At 42.6% G+C, this 25,718-nt stretch overlaps 1 protein-coding gene across 1 annotated transcript in view; it reads left to right on the forward strand.

Annotated features, from left to right (window-relative positions):
- Positions 1-641: 641 nt before the first annotated feature.
- Positions 642-25,718, forward strand: part of ptk7b (protein tyrosine kinase 7b) — a 78,240-nt gene continuing 53,163 nt past the window's right edge. The window contains exon 1 of the mRNA XM_030442353.1: positions 642-1,259. Coding sequence (XP_030298213.1) covers positions 1,199-1,259 — 61 coding nt within the window. The 5' untranslated portion in view covers positions 642-1,198. The remainder of the gene's footprint in view (positions 1,260-25,718) is intronic.

A 25,718-nucleotide genomic window follows, 5' to 3' on the forward strand; every position in this document is an offset into this window, starting at 1 on the left:
GGTCGCAGTGTTGTATTCCTTATCCCAGGTCGGGTACGGGCACCGGAAGCTCCACTATATGGAAAGAGGGAATAACGTCAAGCGACCAGAGATACCGGATATTTATTGTTTTGATTTCAAATTAAGGGGACATTTTGGTATGAACTCTTTTTGAAACTGTAGAGGTGTTTATTTCTTTATTGTTTCACTAAAAAAGTCAATAATACTGTACCAAAACATGAGTGAAAACGTATGCGGAAATGTATTTCCTCGTGAAATTCGTGAAATTACAACCTAGTGTAAAATAGAAATTTACACTATGTGAAAGTAAGAGAAGATACGTCAGAATAAGTAACATATGGATCAAATCGACTGAAATTAAGCATTGCTCTTGTTTTTTCCATTGTTGCCTCCATATAGACTGAAAAGAGACTTAACTAAAGTTACACAAAATGTGAAAATTAAACAATAAATGTTTTTTAAAAATCACTGAATAAAATCTTTCGCAGCTATTACGGTTGGCTCGAATTTAAACGCAACATGTACGAAATCAGACTTAATCTAGAGGAAACACGGACGAAATCCCGCTTCATAACATTTATTTTGAAATTCCACACAGGAACTGACGTGCGTTGCTTCGGCCCACTTGACGCGCTGTGGGAGAGTCACAGAGGACGGTGGGAGGAAGCCAACTTGGAAACACCGCGGAGCGAAACTCCTCTTGTTCAGCACTCAACTGGTCCGGCGGTCGGCGGCTCTGGACGCAGGCAGACGGCGGCTACGCAGACCGGGTTTGTTAATGAACCTCCGCGGCCTACATTCACACCGACCGTCCCTCCCGTAAACCACCTGGAAGTTTAAACTTAGCTTCAAACTTTCGGCGGGGGGCTCCTCAGCCTGAACTCGTTAAGTCGTTTTGTCTGGCTGGCCCGAGAACCGAAGCGTCCGTCTCCACATGTTTCTGCCTCCTTCCTGCTAGTCTCCAAAACAACCAGGTGAGCACAGGCCGTCTGGCTCACCCCCGGGGACTTGCGCAGGTAACGGGGTTAGTTTACCTGTACGCACACGGTGACGCACGGATTCCCCTTTCGCCCAACGGCTCTTTCGCAAGCCGCCGGAGAGCAGCACCGGGCGGCCGCCGAGCAGCAGGACGGTCGTGGATCTACCAGGAGCTGGTAGCGAGACCCGGCGGAGGGAGGGCAGGAGAACCCCCGCGGTGATGAACAGGAGAGGACCAGCGGTCGACACGATGTTCGCCGTCGGTGTTATCTTCCTCCAAGGTTGGTTACGAGCTACTGTACATTCTCACACACACACCTTCTATTTATGTCAGTTCATGTTGATGCTTTGAAGCAAGAAAAACATCAGAATAACAGGGGCCCATTGACGCGGACCCCGACATTGACCTCCATGCTTTTTTCTAAGGGATTTGCTGCTGCTGGTTCAAGTTAGTTCAATGGGCTGGCTGCCTGGGAGACTCAGCAGACACACTGCTGAGAGTGAAAGTCATGGGTACAGCTGCTTTTGCTCATGTATTGCTTCAGAGGAACGCTTTTTCTATTTAATTAAATTGTAAAGAGTTTAGACCACATTTTGTTGGGGGGGTCAGTGGAGGCAATGGGGGGCCTCCCCCTCCCCCATTGACCTCAGTTTGGGTGGGAAAAACAACAACTGCAGCTTCTGTAAGTATACCACTCTCCTGCCTTTTACAATGGATAGGAAAGGAGAAGAGTTTAAATGCTCAGTGGAAAAAGAAATAGCTGCGTGTACGGGACACAAACAACATATCTGTTTGCATATTACATTGGTTACACAGTAATTAGATATCTCATCTGGAGCAGGGGAGCAAAAGTATGATGGCAAGATTTTTCAGCTATCACTGAAGGCAGCCTCGCCATGTCATTATGTATTCCCCGGAGTATACTTCCATCTTCACACAACACATTGGATACGCCATTTCTGATAATCATATTCATAACTCTGTTTGCGTGTTTGAACTGCCTCTCTGAGCCCCACAGCTTGGCATGCTTACACGGGCGCCATTCGTATGCACGAGTGGAGAGCTGCCCAAAAAGAGGGGAGCTCGGAAAATATCAACTTAAACATGACTCAACGCCATCACACATTGTTCGAAGCCTCAAAGTTCATAACCCCGGCTGCAGACGGAGAAGAAAAGCCATGGAAGGATCCTTCCTAGTTTGTGCAAGGAATGCTCTCATCCTGCCAAGGATCGGGCTCATTAACTCACCGCTCATCATGTCAAAACTGAGTCGGTTTTATCTGATCCCCACATGTAGACTGAAACGTAGACGACACACAGATTGTGTTTGCCAGTGTCGTCAACGCAGCCCCAATAGTCGGAGTGGCCGAAAAAAAATTCCTTTAAGTTGAAGTGTGTGTCGCCCCCCTCCAGTCCTCCTCATGGTGCCCACTTTGGGATGAATGTGTCCTCTGTGTGCAGGCAGCAGGGGAGACGGAGACTGCTATGGGTTTGTGTTTATAAGATTCATGAATAGAGCCAAGGCAGGTACTGTCATGACAGCCTTGCGTTGTAGAAAAATCCCACTTTTTTATAAGAGCTCTCTGAATGTATCAAAGGATTGCAAAAGGGCCAGAAATGGTGGCGGCAAAGACATTTTTATAGTGGCTTTTTATTCCCACACCAAACACACCATGTTTTTGGAGGGTTGTCTGATCTGCAGGATCTGGGCACCGCTCTCAAATATTTACCCAGATCTTTTTTTTTTTATTTTTAGTTTACAGTAATCACTCTGTTTTCCCGTTCCCCTCTTTGCCTTTCTGTTTCTGAATCTGGTTTCTATTTGTGGTTGACCAGCTCCTGACGCAGCTCTCACAGTACATGAAAGCCACTTATGGAGTTAATGTCCATAATGTTAATGCAGCAGCTCTATGCCTATCCGCCTACCTATTGCTCTCACTCTTCCTCCTCCTCGTCTTCTTCTGGTGTGTTTTTCATTCTCCCTTCCCTCTCGGCTTCATCAAAGCAATCTCATTGCTGCAGTATTTATGTGAAAAAATATGTGACTGGGCTTATTGCCGACGAGCTGAGATAGATGTGAGATGTTTAAGTAACATCCTCACACACTCGTGTCTTCTCGGGCCCTCCTTTTTGATCTGTCTGTGCAGCTGGAGAAGATCTGCAGCTCTCCAGGCACATTAATGATTTGGATGCCTGTGCAAAAAATTATATTCACCTCCTGGCCACATTTCTTGATACAATTCTCCAGTAGGTCCAGCCTTACTTTATTGACTTTGTGTATCTTCTCTCCGTCTTCCATACCTTGCCATAAAACAAGATACTGTAACTGAACTGCAGGAGCAGCAAACCACAGCTGAATTATTGGGCATGTGTAATTGATTTGTTGTTCGCTCGCCTTTCAGATGGTGTTTTGCCCAGAAGGAAAACAGATATAGGAAGTCAGTGTTGTACAGAAGCTCTCCTGTATAATCGACCAGTGTTTTACGAAGGGGTGGTTCCACTGCTTTTATCAGGAGGTCCCTTAAATCGGCAGCATTTGTACCGTTTGAGCTCGGAGTCTGCAGAGATCCCATTTGGCTTTTTAACGGGATGTTTTGTCGACGTACCCACCTGCTGCTGCTCTATTTTAAAACCCATACGCTTGGCTCTTATTAACCCGACTGTGGCCCTAGGCTATTTGGCTGCACACTGGTCCTCATTCTTTGAATACTCTGATTCAGAGGGGATGAAAGGATGGTGCCTAAATAAACACAGGAATATGTCATGACGAGTGGAATATGTCTGTTTACTATCAGGGGTTTATTCTGCGGTGGACAAACAGTCAAATGAAATCGTATTGTTGGAATTTATTTACACTCATTTGACTGGATTACAGCACAGAGCTCAGCATGAGATTGTTATCTTTCGTGCACAGCTGCTGATGTTGATCTCAACACGTAGCTCAGTTTTTTTGATGTGGTGCCTGTTGTCTTGTTTTTTTCCACCACAAAGATTGATTCTGATGTCTTATTCGTGCTTTGTGCTGCAGGAATTGGATATGAACATCTAGTACAATCCACCACAAGTGTCCTGCAATGTGCTGTATCTTTTATTCCTCTTTGTTAATCCTCTATGTCTGGTTCCCATTGAGGCAGTGTCAAGCAGCAATGTGTAGCTTTAGTATTCCACAAGTGTAGTTTATGTAATTGCTACGCCATAATTCAGTACTCGCCATTGAATTTAACGTAATATCATCAATTCTGCAGTGTTTACAACATCAGTCATTTATCTACTGACATATACTAGATATGTGACATCTATACTTACCAGTTTGCATATTTAGCATTAATCCTAATGACACTTTGTGGAATATGTTGTCACTAATATTGTGATTTAGATTTTTGGTGTTCTTCTCTGTGTAGAAATACTCCTAAAGATGAGATCCGCGCAGCCCTGTTGAGAAGAAATAAAAGAAAACTGGGCCCAGACTAGAACTGTCTCGAGTTGATTTAAACTTGAGAGACCTTGAATTTATACAAGCTGAAATAATTTTTATCATTTTCCACGGCTGTTTCAAGGATAGTCAAAGCTACCAGAGCGTGACAACAGACAAAGCATCGAGCAGAAAAATCCTGATGAATAGACTTGAATAATAAGATCTGGTTCCCAGTGTGTTTGTGCACATCTAAGAGTGCGACTGGTAGCGCGAGTTTCATGACTTGGGGAGGATTTCTCAAGGTCTTCCATGGCTCTTGTTTCTGGTCATTTATCAGACCATGTTTATTCGGGTTTATGTGAAGCCTATTGAACTTGAGAGCCCTCTTTTTCACCCAGCTGGTATGTGCAGTTTGCACTCACTCCATTATAGAGGGCTCTTCTCCCAGGGGAGGGTCTTGTTGCACTCACTCAGAGGTCACAATCATTGCTACCTAAGGGCTCTGATTTGGGGTCGTCCTCGGTTCTAAATTGGCGTGCCCGTGACTCCTCTCCTCTCTGTCCTCCAGACCATGACCAAATTGTCTGCCATCTTACAGATGTTGAACCTGGCAAAGTGATTTTTGGAAGACTAAAGTGGCCTGGAGAGAAGATGAATGTCTGGATAAATTGTCATGAATGTGTGTACTTCCTACGCCCTAAAAAAGAAAACAAGGTTTGACTGAGCAAAAGTGTCCCATTTGGCAGATACATGTTGTGGCAATATATTTACCCATCCCCTGTGTTTTCTTTGATGTTGAAACGCAATAGAAATGTACCATGAGGAGGAAAGGTTGCATACCAATTGTCATCGCCAAGCTTATTTTTCTTATGCTTCAAATAAATTGGTGGAGCAAAAAGGCAAATAATGCTTCATATTAGCTTTTATTTGAGTTTTAGTTTCTTGCTAGAATTTCAATTTCTTTTTAAAACAACACTTCCACCTGCCAGAGGAAAAGATTCTTGAAGGAAATAGAAGAATAGACATGATGGCTTATAAGATGTTTTGCCTGCTCATATTTTCCAAGGTGTGATGTTAAATTGATGTTATGATGATGGTATGTGTGTATAGAAAGCGTACCTGCTAAGAATCTCGCTGTCACTGATAAAGCCAAATAAACACAGGGCCAAGCTACTCCCTTTAAATGATGATCATTGTACCTAATGACCCATGGGCTTGGGCTGCTGTGTGTATGTGTGTGTGATGGCGTACATGTGCTTTGGCTCATGTGTTTGTGGTTCTGCTGGCTCTGCTGTCGGCCCCCGTGGTTGTGATTGGAGTCTGGCCTTGCGGATCTGTCTCTGTTTCCTTCTTTCCTGTCGTAGTTGGTCCATTGCCCCTTGTGGTTGCCAGTCTTGTCTGGAGGGATCTCTGTTGTTTATTGACTTGGTGCCTGCCTGCACAGCTCTGTCTCCCGTCTGGGCTGCAGGAGTGGCTAGCGTTCACCCTAACCCACCACTCCTGTAGGCTTCATTGTATTATGCTCAGCAAAGTGTTCTTTTTTTTTTTGTTGCACTATGGTGTTTCCAGTTACTTTCTGCCATGCTTCAGTGGGAGAGTATGCAAGAGGAGTTTTGTAATTTACGCTGGATTAAGTCCTGAAATGCAGTTGTTTTTTTAAAAACACAAATGATCCAAACCTAAATATTTATCCTCAGAATTAATGTTTTATGATGGTTAATAATTCAGACAACATGGTGGTAAGTAGAGTTGCAAATACTTATTGATTGGTCAGTTAGAAATTTAATCTGCATCTATTTTGGTAATCTGAATTTCTTTGCATAATGCCAAACACTTTCTGGTTCTCAAATGAGAGAATTTGATGCTTTGATGCTTTGTCATTCAGCACAGTTAACTGAATATCTTGTGGGTTTTTATTATAGGCCGGACAACGTAAGACATTTAAAAATGTTTTCTTTGTCCATGAGAAATTACAGCAGGCATTTCTTTTACTGCTTTCTTATATTTTGTAGACAAAACAAATAATAATTTAAATAAATTTGAAGGTTTATGCTGGAAATCTTTTATTGGTCCATAGTTTCAGAAGCCCAGCCCACCTCCATTCCTATCATGTTTATTGATTTACAAAAGAAAGACCCAAACCGAAGGGGAAGCAAGGACAGTCAAACCTGATCTGAAAAGATTCAGGAAGAATAAGACCGATCCAAAATGCTGTCAATCACAGCGGATTCTAATAGAGTTAAAACAACAACACTTGTAATTAAAGCGCAGCCGTGTCAGAAAGTATAGCTGTGAATTTCCCCCAGCCTTGTTCATCTTTCGTCAAAGAACAAATATTTCCCCCAGCAATGATTATGACACATTATCAGAAATGCTAGCAAGTCCATTGGGATCAACTCGGGTAAACATGTTTACACAAAGACCTGAGATGCACAGAAATATGGCTCAATTACACGGAATATTATTAGGTAATTGCAGCCCGTAAACAGTGTAGTATTATCTGTCTAACATCCATTGTATCTCTTCTGGTAGATAACGTTCCAATGTCTCATGCTGTGCATATTATCAAGTCTCCCAGCCCTAGACCCTGGTTGGGTCTTGGTCGCTAGCAACCAGATTCTAGTTCGAGCTATAAATCTTCAAGTACATTTGGCTGTTATTGCCTTATTTGGTTGCAGGGACCCTTCAGTAATGTGTCATTATTGTTCTCTTATCAGATGCACTTGCAGACATTTGCTGACCAACTTAAGCCGCAACCCTTTCTAATCTGCTGTTGATGGGTAACTGACTTGCTATTAGCGATAACCTATGGTTTCATGTTCCCCTTTAAATGGTAAATACAGATGTTTTTACTGGTTTGACACTCTGCAGATATCACCCACCCCGACAGTCGTAAATCCTAACAACAACTTTCCCCCTGTAGGGCAGGTGTGAGGCTCTGGTGAGGGGAGGCTTGCCTTCAGAGTGAAACGAAATCCCTGTTTTGTTCCCCCCGTTGGTGCCAAAGCATTCAAATGCATCTGATCAAAACGTGCAGGAATGCCTATTTTGGCTTCAGCCGGTTTGAAGGGGAAGGGGGGTAGAAAGGAGGGCAGGAGAGGAGAAAGGCGTCTGGCATGCCATTGCATAATCTCAGCAGCCATTAACTCATTGTGTCCCTAGGCTGAATGAACTCATCATAGCAACGGGCCACAGGCAGAGTGACATCGGGCAGCTCTCAATCAGCCCTCGGCTCCTCCCCACCACACCAACAGATTTAAACAGGCTGAAAAGGCCACTGGTGTTTAATGGGAATGGCCTTCAGCTGTGTTTGATCTTGTAATGAATGGGGTCAGCTGGCTACAACTGACCCTGCAGAGAGCCCAGTTGTTGTTTGGAGAGAAAGTATTAACCTTAGGTAGCGTGCACATCTTCGTATCTGAGCTGATTTGCTACATCACCTGGCTTACGTGTTCTCTGCCCTGTTTTTGTTTCTCCTCATTATGCCGTGTCTTGTCTTTTTCCGCTGTGGGTTCCAGTTTAGTTCAGAGGCGGCATGAAGGGCCAGATCTGTCTCCATGGCAGCCTGCACAGTGTTAACCTCCTGGTCCTGGTACCTGACTAAACGTGCAGAGCTGGGATTCACGATAGAGCCAGCAATAATGTATGACTGGTGGCTTTATCAGCTCTTGGCACGGGGTGCATGTGAATGTTGTTGAGCTTCCCAGTTCCTTTGAATCCACACTCATACATTTTGGATGTTAACCAAGTGCCATACTGCTGTCCTTCCAGGCTTTGGAGGAGAAGCGCAGACGTATCTTTTCAGTTCACACAAAGAACAATCATTCTTGAAAGGGTTTTCATTGAAATCATCCATGAAATTATGTGTAAAGATGAAGAAGGTATAGAGTAATTTTAGGCAGAGATTTCTTTGTGTTCAGCACATTGCCCCAAAGAATTTATTGATGTGACTGACACATGGCATGACTGATGCCTCCTGTATGGTGAATCTTGATCAGCTAGAAGAGTGTGTGTTTGTGCAAGCTGGAAACATTTTATGGAGACCCTATTATTATCCATCACGTCCTAGTGTATCAGAATTGTCTCTTGCACATGCAGGCTTCAGTCATATTGAGTTTAAAATTGAGCAGTTTTCTTTTTTCATCATCCTCTGTCTTTTTGTGTATTGCGGTAAGTAGTTTGCACAAAATTGCAACATATTTAATAGTATTGTTAGTTTTAGTGGAACATTTTAAAAAAAATCTTTTTTGGCCATATGTTACTTGCGATAACCCATGTAAGTGTTCCCACTTGAAATCAAAACACAGTATGTGTTTATATTTTAGGAGAGATATGTGTTGTATCTCCAAAAATCTGTATAATATAGCACATATTATATTTTGGAGATATCTTAACTGTAATGATGTGTTGAAGGCTGTTTGAGAAAATTAGAGGGCCAAATAACCAAATGAACCCAGGGCTCTAACAGCTCCTGTTTCCCACTTATTTTAGTGGACAAACACTTCATTGGCCCAGAAGCTAATTGATTCATTTGTTCACTCAGTTTCTGCTCTCTGGTCACATTAAGCCAGGATTAAACCACTGTACTTTGCAGTTTTGTGTGCTTTGTTAAGTGTGTGACACTATGTTCTTGTTGACAGTGTGGACATGTTCAAAAGTTGAGTAATCTCTTATCGCTTCAGTGAGGAAAAAATTTAATGTCATGGACAAATGAAAGAAATTCTGGTGAAATATAATATGTGTTCATTGAGCTCAAAACTGATTAATGGAGATAGCTGATGTTGCGTATCCCCAAAACCCATAGTGTTGGTATTTGACAACCTGGTATTGACAAAAAGTAGAATGGTATTTCTGGGTGGTTCGACATAAGTGTCTGTTTGTGTTCAGTTCAGCCTCTGACTACACCCAGCACTCACCAGAGACTTTAGTTATTTTCCACCAGTCCTTTTCTTTCCGTTCTACTCTCTGTACCCCTGCAGTAAGCAGTCAGCAAGGTTGCGAGAAAGTAATTACATTACATTAGACCCAACAGTGGAGTGTGGCACCTTTGTGGCTCACTGCTGTAGACAGATTGAGAGAGAGTCAAGATAAATCCACCTTTAAAACAATAAACTCTGATCTCTCCTCTCCCACCTGTAAATGGCTCACAATCAGAGCAGAATCCGGTGTGACTGCGGGTGTTTATCCCCAGCGCTGCATCCTGACCTGGCTCTGCCCTTCCTGCATCCAAAGAAAAAGCCACTTCATGTTAGGTCTGAACACAGGTGAGTTATGTTCGCTGGATATTATGACCGGAGACCTTTTAAATGTGTTGGACTTAAAACAGATTTTTCGCTTAAAAACTGTAATTATGGTTAATAATGGAAACCCTGCATCTGTTTTTTCATTTTCTACAGAATTGTACATCTGTCTCCATTTTCCCTGTAATCAGCCTCTAACAGCAAAGCCGAATGTTCAATAGATTTATTTATTGGCTACATTTCACCTAGTGAAACCTCTGCTGACCCAAGGTCTGTTAGCCAGCCACGCTTGACGATTATACATCTCCTCTTCTGCAGCCAGGACGCTCAGCAGCATTAGCACATTATGGCCAGCATTGTTCTGTATTAGTAGACAGTAATTACCACAGAATAGAAGGAAGCTCATTACGCTTCCAGCATCGTTATTTTCTGTAGTTTTAATTATGTTAAACAACCATACCAGCGTCCCCAGCTTCATCGTGTTCCCTCTTTGCTGCTGCTGTCCTGGCACTCTGCTTCACTTTCCTTTGCTCCTTTTCACTTTGTTCATTCCAATTTCCAAAACTATGCCAACTACTGACTCCCCTTTAAATCCCCCATCCTCCTTTCTTGCTGTCCTCTATGTGAACCTCCCCTTGAGTCTACATTAAGTCAGGTTTCAGTGTTTTTTTAATCAGTTCTGACAGAGGGATGGCACAGCAAGCAGACTGAGTAGGTCTGCTGCACGAGTAGGTTTTTGGTAAAATTGCACTGAGTTTGAGAAGCGATTCTCCTGATGGGAAGAACAGAGATGAAATGATGAACAGCTGTGTAAAATTCTGCTGTGGGGGAGTTGATTCACCCACAGAAGAAATTGTCTTTCTTTCTCTGGTACAAATTATTTAATGTCTTACAGCTAACTGTCACGTCAAGGGTACATCTGTCTGTTGATCTGTTTGGTGAGTTGTTTTCACCAGCGCAACAAGAGGTCACAGGTTAGTCCCGCAACATCTGCTGCAGGAAGGTGCTTCCTGTTTGTCTTGCATTATTCCCTCCATCCTTCCTGCTGCTGCTTTCATTGGGGAGTCTTGTATGAAGTATGGGGCTTCTCTCCCTATTTAATTACAACTTTTTGCAATCTGTGTGTTGTACCATCATGCTTGACCAGTATGGATGCTTAAAGTATTAAAAATGCTTTTTCTGGATCTCCATGGAGGATTTTAGTGCTATATGGTCTAAAAGCTGTTTTGAAAAGGATTTTCCACTGCCAAGAATAAAAGTCTTGGGGGCAAACTTGTTTGTATTTTTATTTTTTTACATGAAATTTGCCGTAGTACAAACATGCTGAAGAGCTTCACTGGCAGGAAAACACCAACCATTAAATGCTAAATATGGTTAAAGGTTTTCCATGAATAAATCATTGGAAGGTCACTTCTTGAGATTATAACATCCGAATGGAGGATTTTATAGCTGAGGTTAACCATTTAGTGAAATTTTTACATAAACATAAACTTGAATATTTGCATTATTTTTTAATTGGCAAATATTTAGTGATAAATGTATCAATTGTTTCGTCTATAAAAATTCTGATAGTGAGAGAGGCCCTGTTATAATTCGCCATATCCTAAGGGGGTATCATCAGATCTCTTTTTTTGTCCGACTAGCAGTCCAAACTAACTCTCATGTATGACAACCAAAAGAAAAACAGTTGCAGGCTATTTTTCTGACATTTAACCTTTAATTGATCAAGGAATCTTTGCAGGTCTAAAGCCTCATATTGCAGTGTACATTGCTCTGCTAACCAAACCCTTAAATGTCCTTACAGACCTACAGTGACAAATTCATTGTATAGATGTGCAGTGATTATTGTAGCCTGTGTAACTGATTCCTGGCAGGTATAACTGTAGTTTATCAGACCTTTGTGGTTGAAATGAAATGAAAATTCATTCCAGTCATTGTTATCAGTATCAGCTATTACCAGCCTCCGTCAACAATATCAGTACTTTCCCTCAAACCCCCTCATTGGTCAAATCTCCACAGAGGACAAACACACCAAATAATACATACCACTACAATAGGCTGCTCTGTGCAGGTGCAGCCAGCCAACAGCAGCCTTGTTGATTGGGGAGTACAGGACAGTGTTTCCTGTCCTTATCTGCTGAGGTGACGACAGATAAAAATGCCTGTGTTGTGTCTGTCTGACAATTGACAATGGTCCCCTGGCTCCCCCCTCCTTCCCCAAAGAGCAGAGGAAGTTTTGTTGTGGTTGTTTCCTTCTGGCGTTACGTCAGAGCGGATGAGGATCTCTGCAGTGTCCTCCCTGTTCCACCCTAGAGCTTTCACCGTGGCTTTGTGTCCTGGTCCAGGTTAGGACCCAGACAGAGGGCCACGGTCCCGTCTTTCCTCACCCTGAACCATGTGGCCAGGGGTCTCGGCTCTCTTTGCGTGTGTGGTCAGGATGGAGGGCATTGGCTGCCATCTCCCTGAGGGGTCTAGACAACAGCCGTAGCAGGACAAGGCTGGCGGGTGGTTGGCTGCTGACTTCCTGTGGTGCAGATGGGGGGGCTCCTGTGCTGCTGAATACACAGGGCTTTCACTGCCTCTGGAATTTAGAAAATATGTGAACGCAGACTGACGCCACGCAGCAACGGCTATTTTGTAATGTCATGTGTTGGTGTGGTATGCAAATGAGGATTGTGCACCTGTGGACACATATCTGTTAGGGGTGTGCATCTCTCCCTCATAAGACGATTCGATATGCTACGATACGATTCAGCGACGATACAATTTAAATACGGAACAATTTGGTGCGATGTAATTCTATTCGATACGATATGATGCAATCTGGTACAGTTCTTAACATTTGTTTAATGTAGACATTCATTTTCAATTTTAAATTAAAATAAGCGATTCTATTAAAATGGCATTGCTTACCTTACCATGTCTCGAAAGCCATCACTCTCAACCATACTGTGAGGTCGCAAGTCCTTCGCAATAAAACGGGCTATAGATGCCGTGGTTACCTTGGACCTCACCGAGTTGTGGCTAAGTTGTGGCTGGAGAAAGTCTTTGATAGCCATGTCTTGCGTGTTCTTGCTCCTCACATTGCATGTCCGGCGCGCCGCCGTCATGGCAGACAAAAAGTGTTGATCCCCGAGTGCGACCTAACGGGTAGGAGGTCCACCATTACTTTCCTGCCTGTTAGGTTGTGAGTAGTTCAAAAACCTTTTTTTTAATAAACTCTGTGTACACAAACAATGTGCTTAATGCTCGTGTTCATGTGTAGAGACCCTGGTGATACTACGAGCAAAGTTTCATGTTGTGTCGAGCCTTCTTAGCATTTAAAAATAGCGATTTTGATGCTAGCATAAGTGCCCCTGCACTCCACTGAAAATTAGCTTGCCCAAAAACAAAACTACAGTAAATCTTAAAAGTGCCTCTTTCGTCGTAATTATGCATTTACACGAAGGTTTGACTCATATTCAATCACAAATAAAGCCTTGTTTGCTTTTTGGCAAGAGTTTCACTTTAACTCACCTCTGTTTGGGAAATTCCGGTCTGAATCTGCACCGTGCTAAAGAACACAAAGCATTGTCAAATGATGAAAAATATAGTGTGAATGGAAGACAATGAAACAATGGAGCATTATGTAAAACAGTCACCACATGATACACATCCCAAGTATGTACTATTGTTGATGGACCTTGTATGACACAAAACAATGATGCAGACCTGATGTTTCTTGTTTGTGTTGTAATCGGTTGCTATGGGACTGTACATCCATGGAATTGTAGTCTCAAATTTTTTATTCATTGTTCTCTCTCTGTACGCATGACTGCTGATGCTCCTCCACATCCTCATCACTGCTGCATGAGAAAATGCAAAGCCTGTGATGCTGTCTGTAACAGACGAGAAGATGATTTGCACAAAAAAAAACTCCAACGTACACTTATTGAAATAAAAAAAGTATTATAAAGTGAATTGTAGACATAGCCTACTTGGCAGACAACTCTGTCTTTTGATAAACACTGTCAGTCGTTATTGAGAAATGGAGCCGTGTATTTCTCCCAGTTGCGTTTTTGCACCATGACTTAACTGGGGCTCTTTCATCTCAGTGCGGATGGTTTCCAGGCAGACATCTCACTCTGCCTTTGTGTGCGCCCTCCCCTCCTGTCATTTGGGAGGAAGCAAAGAAAAGGTTGCATTGAAAGCTACACCCCTGCCTTCGCTACAACCTCGCAGGTCCGTCTTAAAATGAGGTCAGATGACACACGAGCCCCGGGTGCACCTCTGGCTCTCTTGCTTCCTCACTCTCCTTTTCTATTCCTCTGTCGTACACACTCACATTGACGGTGGCGTGCTTTGAAGGGAGAAAACTACTACTCTCTGGCAAGAGCCGTCACGCTGTGATGCAGAAAGGGTAGAGAAATACTTCTGACTGCTGTCAAAAAAGGCACGTTTGTTTTTTGTGTGTTGAGTGACAGTCAAGTCAAACGGGGGGAAAAATCTGTCAAATCGTAGCTGACATATTTCCCTGTGTTGTGTTCCTTTTTGGATATTGATCAAGTAAAAATGCCATGACCAGAGATTATCATTAAAAGTGATTGATTCTACACCTTAAGGGAAAAGCAGACACATTTTTACGTGTAGTTAGAAAAGCTGCTACGCTTTTATTTGATTCCCTAAATTGTAAAAAGCAAGAACATCAGTGTATCCTGATGAAATGGCAGTTGTCTTCACATCCGGGCCGCTTATTAGAAAAGCAAGTGTTCAGATTTTCGTCCAGCCGGGCCAAACTTGACAATACCTCGCAGAAAGGAGGCTAGTCATGAATTAAACAGGCACTACTATTCATAGACACCCGCACAAATGTTTCTCATCTCCTACAAGAGAAAGAGTTGGATGTCCTGCAGCTTTTCCTCCGCCCCTCCTTCTTTGTTTGATCTTTTCTTTTGGCACTATAACTCTTTAAAAGTCTGTACCTGTTCAAAAGGCATTATACATGAGCGAGTTTTCTCAGCGCAGGGAAATGGTGAGAGACGTTCACAGAATATGCTGAGTGTATTTAAGCCAGACAACAGGGCCCAAGCCTACCAGAGCTGTTGGCCCCTGCTCCCCATTTCCTTCAGTAAACACTCATATTCACAAACTCACACCCATGTTAGTTGTGTTTTTAGAAATGTGTTACTTTGAGGTTGCCGGTTGGGATTCTCTGATGTCTGTGCATTTCCTCATGTCATTACTTTGTACTGTGTTTCTGGCAAATGGTTGGTTTACTTTGGAAATTTGGCTATATATTACATAAATGTTTGTGGAAGGAAGGAAAAGTGCACTCGGGCTTTGTTTTTTACGCTCAGCGAGACCACATTTGGCACGCGATGTACAGCTATAAAAAGCCCAAGGCAGCGTTGTCATAAAATGTAAGATTCATGTCTTAATTATTTTCCTCTTTGACGCTAGTTCCGAAATATTGGGAAGCACATGAAAGAAAAGGCAGTAACTCTGGGAGACAGGGTTGTTACTTTTTACATGTCAGAAGATTCAAGACAGGAGAGGAAGCTTTTTATAATCCCCAAATTAACTAGAAAAATTTACAATCTTGAGTACAATCTAGAGATGAGCTTCCTCTGACTTTTTCGAATCAGGCTGCAGACAGCATATCAAAGTTGCTTTTTTCAGCTCTTGTGCTTCTGGTTAGTCCTTAAAATTGGACAGTGGTTTACTTCTACTAATCTTGTAATTGAGACTTTAATTTCAGGCCGGACTGTGAGTAATTTGGGCAGCTGGAGGATATCAGACCAAGAGGGAGGCAGGGAGGTTAAAGGTTCAAAGAGATGCTGAGGTCACCCCCTGAAAGACCTGCTCAAGTTTCAGTACAGATGGACTCTAACAAGCATTAACCTGATTCAAAGTGAGGAAGAGACACAGTTTTTAAACCACTACAGATGGAAGTGTGAGCTCCCAAGTGGAACCATGTCAGCTTTAAAAGTGTAATGAATGATTAAAGGTCAGGGGCACATCGAGGACCCATTTGTTCCGGACACACTTGCAGATGGCTCAAAGGTTACATTTTTGACAATAGGTACTTAAATAGACACTCTACAGATTTTCTACAGATTTTTTTTTTTTACGATGCAGAAACTCATCCCAGCTGTGAACTTATGGAGTGAAGGTGATTGTACGTGCTTTACTCAATAACAGCACTTTTTGGTCAGCACAGGACTCGTCTCCCTGAAGAAATGCATGTCTGAGTGAGTGTGTGTACTTGGGGGAGAAGCCGACAAAGACGTCTCTGTCACATTGTTGTCCAGTAAAGTGATCAAGGTCCTCCTGAACTGTACTCCAGTTCTTCAAGATGTGTTTTTTCTGGTGCTTTCTGCTGGCATTCACCAGCTTGATCCTGTGATCCTGATCTGATTTTCTCTGCATGTCAGGTGATGAGGTGAGGAACGGGGACAGGGCCTGTCCCACCACACTGCCTAATAAGTTTATAGGATGCATCTGCATCTGCCTTTGATGCCTCATTTGATCCCAGAAAACCCAGCCTGGTGGGTGGAGGTGGTTGTTGTTACTATTTTGGTATTGATTGGCTTTTCACATTCAAACTTTGTGCCAGCCGATTCTTAAAACTGTGAGAATGGGAAGTTTAGACGATCCTGAAACAAGATGTTAGATACTAGATTAATTTATTATAATTTTACACAAGGTTGAATAACACAATGTGTTTTTTTAGTCCAGTTATACTGCTACTAAAGACAGAATTTAACATGAAAAAAGCCAATAATTTCACTCCTGCCAGACAGCAGCAGGGTGAACACACTGTGGCAGGGGCTGGCTGTTGTCTTTCAGCCCTTTTCTCCTGGGCGAAGCATGAACCATGGAGAAGAGCAGGCTGGTTATATGTACATCATGTAGGAGCAAGGCTGTCAGGAAATCCTGTAGATGAAAAGAAGTAGTGCCTGCACACATACTCTGTGCCACATCTTTCTGATGAGAATCCAAGTGGGATCGAAACGCCTTCTTTACGTATCATCTGTGGCATGGAGTAAGTTTGCAGGTGTTATGTTTATTCAGTCATGTGCATGATCCAAACCAGTTTATGATATTTCAGTTAACCTTGAACCTCGTAAACTTGACTTCTGTGCTTTGTGGTTACAGAATCATAAATCATGCTACTTATTTCAAATTTTACAAGAGCCTTCATGAGTTTGTTTGCTTGTAAGAGGATACCACTAAACATTATAGCAGACCAACCTAAAGTGATAAGTTCCTGTAACTTAAAACCATAACAAGTCACCATTCAGATAGAAATTGCATGCAGGGTTTTGCTAATACTGCTTTGGCTTTTCAGAGTATTAGCTCGAGGGTTGTATGTTTCAGAGTGTATGCAAACATGGATTTGAGATCAAATTATTTAACCCTGTTGTTTCTAAGTTGAACTAATCGAATAAAAGTAGTCTGACAGTAGCATCTACTGTTATGGCTTGATGACAGTTGAATTTAGTGGGGACATGCTGCAATTTTCACAGTTTTTAGGAGCCCAATATGATTGACTGCACTCATAGTGAGTCACTCTTCAACATCACTTTTTCTCTATATATGCCTGCAAGGAAAACTCTATACAAGATCCTGTGGTGTGTCTGATGTCCCTTTTAAGGTCTCTTTTTATGAATGTGGGCCGCTTTTAGGTGGCTAGCTCCTGAGGTCACACTGAGCTGTGCAGCAGGATGATTCCTCTAGTGCAGTGGTGAACAAGTGGTTCTTGTTAAAGAAGCCGGAGAGAAAATAGCTGTAATTGAATGTGAAGCCATATGCTTCTTATTTGGTGATTTAAATGCTTTTTTTTCTCTTTTTTTTGTTTTAGATCTTGTTAAATGTAGTGTTGCCAGACTACTCAGTACATGCCATAAACAATGGCCCATTTTCAGCGTTTTATGATGGAATATTACTGGATGACGAAGACCAGTTCCCAAAGAAGCTTCAGGCAATTTAATGTGAGGCTTTCATTGATTTTTTTCCAGTTTGTCAATGAAACCACTGTGTTTTTTTCTTTTTCCTTGAGGTTGTTCGTTTCGTTTCTATTTCTACATGGACATGCTGTAGACATGATGAATGAGTGAATCCTTGTGGAAAATTCTGCACAAATAATTTTCATGTGATTTCAGGCCTGGCACACAAAGTCGCTCTTTTGGAGCTTAACATTGTTATCCTCCTTTGAGAGACAACAAGAGCATCTTTGACTGTTCACCACTTCTCTGCCTTCTTGACGACAGTACATTGCTGGTAATGTCATTTCCTTTTAACTCAGTTAACACACGTAGCGTCAGGCAGGTGGCTGCATGAATCTGAAATAGAGGTTGACTGAAAATAGTTGAGGGGATGGAGCTCAAGTGTGATGTTTCTTTTGGCCGCGTTTCAACAAGAACTATGCTAATCCAAATGAAATAACGGCTTGCTCTGTAAAATAAACAAAAAACTACTTGTACCTTTTCTCAGCCAGCCTGTACATTTTTCCCCCCTTACATTTAATGTTTGCTTTAGCTTGTAAGTTGTTGGTTGAGTGAAGCAGCGTGATTTTTCAAGAGCTTTGCACTTTACACGCTACAGAGAAGGGGTGGATTGTGGTTAAAGAATATATTTGCTTCTGCAGACAGCAGAGTATTAAGTTACAGAATGCTGATATTTTTCTTCATTTAAGCTGTTAGTGGCAGACTTGTCAGGAAGGTATTTTTAATGGATTCATTGCAGTGCAGAGAAGCTGGGTGTGTCTTCAGACGTTAAGGAGTGAAGTTCAGCCGCTAGGATCAGTGGCTCTTTGTTACTGCATGTTAGAAAAGGAGTATTCTGACCCTCCGTTGTAAGCCCCAGTCTCTGTAGTTGTAAGCCTGACCCCGGGTGTTAAACACATAGGGCAGATCTGGAGCTTTATGATCAAAGGTCAAGACATGTGGTAACCTCAGGTCCTGAAACACTGGGACTTTTGTATAACATGACCTCTAACCATTTAAACAAGGCAAGTCTACTCCTTACTCGGTCATTATCTGATTATGCGCACCATGTAATTTCACACAGGAAACACCGTCTTAAACAGCAGCAGCCATGTTGTGTATTTAGCAAGGTTTTAAATCCTAACAAATTGTCACTTTTCTCTAAACAGACTCAGCTGCTCCAATTGTCCGTTTACTCAGACAAAAGCAGGACTGTTGCAGTGTTGATAACTCTCAGGATGTAAATTATTGTGTTCTTTGTGCTGTGAGGCTAGTCTCCACAGAAATACAGTTTGTCCAAACTTTAGTAAACCAGCACTGTGCTGACGCAATGGCTATCAATATCTCCTCGACCCCTCTCGTTCTGTTTGTGTGAAACTCAAACAAAGTCTTCGTCACCTTGCATACCTTTCGCATAGTGTGATAGACTTTTTTGTCCAGACAGTCAACTAAATGCACCAGTCTTGGAACAAAGCGGACACAGAGAGGTAATTTAGGTGGCATGTACTCATTGTGCGGCCGTTCACAGAAATGGTAAAGCTCAGGCGAGCTTGACCGGTGAAGTTTGTCCGTTAGTTTCACCCTGTCAAAAGGAAACTTGGCCAGACAGCTTTTTAGTGCAGAGGTGTGAGACAGGGAGCAGGCAGAAAAACAGGTTCTTGGTGATAAATAGCAGGCCCGGTTTGGAAAGTGTCTCCTTTCTGACAGAGGATCAGGCTTTGTCTTGAAATGTGAGATGCCTCTCTGCAGCCACTGCCAGCTTCTCAGGGACTCTGACTATCAACAGGACAGAAAGAGAAGGGTGGAGGAACAGGGGGCAGCTTTATGTTACATGGGGATACCTCGGGATGACATGAAGGGATAAAAAGATTTGAGTAGCTGTTGTTGTCTGTTAAAGGGGATTAGCATTTAATTAGAGCTACGATCAAGGATATCCAATCAGTTTTTCATATCATGAAGAGCTGTCTCTGCTCAAACAGTTGATAATATCAATAGGCAATAAATCAAAAACTGATTTTCCTACATGTATGTAGCTTACATGGTAAAAGCATGTGGTTTGGTTTTCTACTTAAATTTTCAGGGAACCACTCATGTGTTTTCTTGTTTTTAGTCTGTGTTTAGTGTCATTTCCAGCAACCTACTGTAGTCTGCGTTAATGTAGAAAATGGTGCATAAACAGTTGGTGTACTTATTTTAAGCTTTTTATTTGGTCCCTGACGCAGATAAAGCAGCTGTTGAGCTGGATCGAGCATTTTTTAACTTGAATTGGTGACTAATTTAATTTCCTGTTTTGTCTGTAAAACACTGCAGCCATTCTGTGTGGTAAAGGTTCCCTTTAGAAATAAATTTGACTAATCAAAAGACATGACACAGATTAAAGAGCAGACAAAACCCTTTTTAACCAGTACATGTGTGTTATGAGAAACTGGAAATTCAAAGGGCAGAAGAACCTCATATTTCAGTCTCCCTTCAAAGACCTAATGTTCAGAGCCCACGTAGTCCATTAGTACTAGCAGCAGCAGAGGCTAACATTTATAATGAGATCCCTCTGCTGTGGGTCTCTCTGTAGTCTTGTTTAAATAAATTGTGCTGCCAGGGAAACGCTGACCTTGGGTGTCCTGGGATAAGGATTTAACCCGGCCCTCTTTTGGCTCATCTCTTCCTGCACCTTGTTCCTGCTGTCCTCAGGTGTGAAATTTATTTGGGTTTATCTCCGGGTTTGTGTGGAGGGGAGGTTGGTTATGCCAAGTGGTAAATTGAAGTGGGATTTGCACTCTGCAGGAACTTTGGTACCCAGCATATTTTTCGTGGGTCACTAACCTCACCTTCGTGCATCCCCATGGCACACTGGCGCAGTCTGTGCTGTGCCTACATCTGCACTCTGTACTGAAACACAATTGACAAAAACACTTGCATATACTCACAGCAGAGTGAAATGGAGTGCTCTAGATCTAGTTTCCTTGGACGAAAGCCTGCAGCAGTAGTGTGTGATGTCAGGTGATGGATGCAGTCCATCTGATCTGCTCCCTGTGTGTCAGTGATGGATGCGGATGACTGGTGAGGAGCTCGAGGATGCTCATTACCGTCGCTCTCAGTGCCAGAGTGTCCTCTGCTTTAAGTGATCCCTGCATGCACCTACATGCTTACATAGGATAGCTCTTGTTTGGTTTCACTGTGACCATGAATGCGCTAAATGCATGACGGATAAGTGTTGTCAAGCCTTTCTTTGGAGATGCATGTCAGCTTGGCGAGGGCGAGTGTGACTCACAGGATTCAGGGAGTTTCATTCTAATGCCTTTTTCCGAAAAACCATGACTGGGTTTGTTTTGTCATACGTAAAGCAGTCTAAATGTTTACCCCCCTGCAGTTCAGCTAAACACAAGCAGAATGAAACATTTAACCTGTGGCTGTTGCAGCTGGGGGATCTGGGAGAGCTGTGGGAAATTTGGTCAATATGTGTCAGGCATTCTTGTCAGTGGGAGTGTGGTTTCCAGGGCTTGTTAATATCAGCCATGAGGTCAGAAGAATATACACTCTGAGCTCTCAGTCGAAGAAGGCTTTGATCAGCCAGTGAGACCAACAGAGAGTCAGCAAGAGTCCTCGAGCTCTGCAGTGGACCTTGACTCACCTGGGCAGCAACAGAATGGGATATTGCAGCGCTAAACACAAACTCTGCAGGGGACCATCGCTGCAGGATGAGTGCACTATGAAAGTTCATAAATAAAACTTTGTGTTTCCTACCACTGTAAATTTAATTTGTATTGGTTCTGCTCGGATAAGACTTCAATATGAAGATGTGCAATTCTCATTCAAAATCTCATTCAATCCATCTAACATTTGTTGGTATTGTCTGTGGTGGTCAACTGGCTGCACAAGCAACATTGGTATAGCCCAGAGGCTTGTGTGGCTTAAAATTATGTCTAGCCATACATTGGCCTGTAATAATCAAAATTATTCGCATAGCAACATGGTCTATTGTACATCTTGCAGTACGTCCTCATGCATAGATATTCTAGTTGAGCAGCAAGAGGAGTTGTTGCACTCTTTTCATGCTAATCGTCAATGATCAGTTCTGGTAATGAATACTTTTGATGTGATTATGTGATCACAACTGCTAGCTTAATTTATTCAAGTGATTTTATGTCTGTGGTTGGAAGCATGATGGCGGTTGCTGGAGTGCAGCTGTTTAATTGAACCATTTCATTAGTGCTTGCCAGTCCCTTTTCTCTGTGGCGTTTTTTTCCATGCCATGTGTGTTGCCCATCCCACTCTAAGGGAGCTGTCACCCATACTAATGCAGAGTAGGGTTTTAGCGGGACCACTGTAGAGAGCTCATTCAAGGGCTTTAAAGGGGGGCTGGTTTTAGCAGGGCTGTCACTCTCTCATTGAGGAGCAGAGGAGCGCGCCTCAACACATCTTACTCCAATACAAAGAGAGGCTGTGATGTACATACAAATGAGCCCATAATAGGTGGTTTTGTCACTCAATTCCTTCTTAGTTTAATCTGACTAAACAAACCCTCTGTGTGTGTGTGTCGTTCTTGCGTTTGAGTGTGCGTACGTGCACGTCACTTCACATCCATGCTTGTACCTTATTAAAGGCTCTAACTAAAACTGTGCCCCAGATCTCATCTTTCCACAACCTACAGCCATGTTTGAAGGCGTCTTGTAAGCAGGAACTCAACTGAGCCCCCCCGCCCCGTCTTCTTCCTCAGCCCCCCTCACACCCACCCTATCCCCCCCTTCAGCCTAAATCCTGGGAAAAGCAAAACATTGTTCATTCTCGGTGTGCATGACCTGCAGGAGACGGTGTGTAAAACAGGAAGTAATTAAAGCTAATTATTCTGCTTTAATCATAGAAAAAAATCCTCCACGGTTGAGGCCTTACCAATGTAGTTGGTTAACCAGCGTTCTCACCATATAATTATTGTTCATAGTGGTCCGTTGTTCACAGCGAGACAAAGAAGCAAAGGCGCATGATGCCCTTGGTTTACAGCCAGTCTGAGTCGTCTGAAAGTCAGTATAATCAGATAAATTTGCTGGTATCAGACGCCAAACACGTCCACATTCCTCATCTTTGTTGTTATACTTCTCTGTTGCAAGTCTCTCATCAAAGTCCTTTTCTTACCTACTGTATACTTTATTTTTTTTGGATTAGCCCATCGTCTTCTGCAGTACTTTTTACATCCTCATGGGAAACTCTCCCTTGATGCAAGCCATTCCAGATGATACAAATGGCGTGCCTGGTGTCGTCAATAAATCTATCTCATGTGCTTCCTGCCCAGTAAAGCTGTCTGTACTCTCTATTTGCATTTCACAGCTTTGAAAGGTTCTGATGTATCCAAAAATGTGCAGCCAGTGTGTGTCCCATATGGTCATAAATTTTACGCTGCAGACTCTCAGGGACAGGTCCAGATAACATAATTTTACTTATTGCTGTGTGCACATGAAAGTATAACTTTGCTTCGCCCCACCTGGTAATTATTTGTTTAAAAGCTGCACATAAACAGTTTTGTTGCAAAATGGGATGTCTGCTCTTTGGACATCAATGGCACCAATCTGTAGACTGTAATTGCTGAATGTTGTAACCTTGACCTGACCTGTACCAGCACCAGTAGCAAGACTTTTTTAGGAGCTTTCTCCTTTCTTTGGCAGTTAACTCTTCTCTGATGTCGGCATGTTTGCTGGGTAATACATTTTTTTTATTTAGCGGTTTTACTGAATTTCAGTGGTTTGGTGATGATTCCACTTTAAGAATTACCAACCTTCAGTAGAATTCATGTCTTGATATTGTGCTATTTTCAATCAAATATATGATTGTGTACATTTTTATAAACTAAAGAAGTAATTGAAGCTTTATTTTAGATGCGTATCTTGAGTGACACATTTGTTATTATCATAAAATGATATAATGATGACTGATTATTTTGCATTTTCATATGGGGCTTTTTTGGCATACAGTGATATATTTTAATATCAGCTTGGCAACTTCTCCCAAGGCATCAGTATGAAAGATATTGTCCTCCCTTCCTTCCTGTTACATCTACGGAGTGACAGCACCCAGGACCCAACCTATCTTATCATGCTCTCTAGACAACTAAGATGGTGATAGGTGGATAGGTGGTCTTCATGCCACAGCTCAGTCACACGAGTGTCAACCCCACGGTTTGTTCACGAGTGCTTGCGGGGGAAGTGAGGCCTAATTGCCAGGGGAAATGGGATGGCCTTACAGGGAGGTTTCTATTGTAGCCAAGGCAATTAACTTGGCTTCTTTCATCTGAGCGTCTCCTTTTGAAAAGAGACGTTGTACTTAGCTGCTCAGTGAGCACAGAGATGGGTGTGAGCCGTTAGCGGCTGCATTCCACGGCGGTTGCAGAATGAGGTGTGTGTGTGTGCATTGGGGATTGTTGTTGGGACGCCTGTCCCTGATTGCCTGACCGTGTCGCATCCCCAGCGCTTGCTCAGTGAAAGAGACTTCCATTTCTTCTGTGCTGTCAAGACCAATAAGCTTTGTGATCCGTGAGCTACTCGAGTTAAATTACACCTGAATCTCTCTGGGTCTTAAACTATATGCGACTCTGCAGTTTTTTTTACCTCAGAGCACTTCCTCTGAGCAGTTAGTGCACGGTCTGAACTTACTTTATAGCCCGGTTGTTGCAGCTGCTTGATCTTCAGCCCGACTTCTTATGGCTCTTTCTGAAGCCAGATAACTGTTGGGACGATTGGATGTATGCCTTCAGGGACTTGACTTACTGTTACAAACCCTGGACCGCAATTTGACCAGCTATTTACTGCTTTAAAAGAGGTAGATGGTGTGTGCCGAACCAGGATTGAGACCATACTGGGGGGTTGTGACACATCATGCCAGACACTAAAACCAGGTTAAGGGGACAATGGGGAGACCTGGGGAGGAGGAGGAGATGAGACGCTGCTCTGTGAAGTTCTGCAGCCAAGCATTTACGATAGTCCTCTGCATGTCTGCTTCCCAGTTGAGTGGAAAGGAGGCCATAAAGGGCTGAGGAGAGCCAAGCTGTGCTGGGCCAAGGCATGTGGAGGAAGAGGTGGGATCCAGGGAATGGTGGGGGCAGACACCCCGCACCACCATGAACACCTCACTGTGAAAGAGAAACTGACAGCCACAAATTAATTCAACATTTCAGTGAATCATCTCTTCATTTGGTCGCAAAAATCCACCGCTACCGTCTTTGTTTCCTTTACTCCCTTCTCCTATCCTCCTCCCCCTGTACCCACGCAGCCCTTTATACCCCCTTCCAACCATCCAAACTCTTTTTAACACCAGGATGTCTGGAAAGAAAATTTTGGCTGTGTCGCATATCTTTCCCCTCCTCCTACTCATCTACATTTAATTAAAACATCAGAGATAACACACAAGTGTTTGGGAGTGTGAAACGGTGCTGATCTTTGGGGGAACATATGGCAGTGCATTTCTGTGACCCACTTTTCCATTAACCAGTGTACCCTGCAGGACTTTTGCATTACTTTTGGATAGATACCGTGGGCAGAAAACTTCTAATTAAGCTGTTACTGTGTTTGAAGTCAATGTTCTTGACCTCTTACAATGAGGTCTTTTATCTACTGCATAGTTCAAGCACAGATCTTTAGAAATTCAAATTGCGTTGAAGTTTAGGTGGGGTTAATATTGTTAACAATTTGACATCAATTCAACTCCTTAGTCAGAGTTTTCAAATAGTGCTTAATAATAAATACAACTTTCTTTTCATTGAGGTAAGCACAGTGCAAGTAGCTATAATGACAGAAAATAGCATTTAAAAGTTTAATTGGTTGATGGTTCAATTTATTTTCTAGATTAAAGCAGTTGGCTTGTGGATTGAAAGGCAGGCTATGAAAATCAGATATTAGTATCTATGGCCGTAACAAACGTTTATTTTCATTATCAGTAATTATTTTGAAAATTGCCACTATTGATTGATTTAATCTATTTGATGTAAATGCATTGTAATTAGGGCTGGGTGTTGTTAAGAACCTCACGATTCGATTCAATATTGATTCGATTCAATATTGACTTAAATGCTTCGGTATCGATTCAGTAATAAGTAGTAATAAACAAATAATTCATTAGAGTACCTGTTGATAATT

This window comes from Sparus aurata, chromosome 15 (assembly GCF_900880675.1).
Source record: "Sparus aurata chromosome 15, fSpaAur1.1, whole genome shotgun sequence".
Lineage (NCBI taxonomy): Eukaryota > Metazoa > Chordata > Actinopteri > Spariformes > Sparidae > Sparus > Sparus aurata.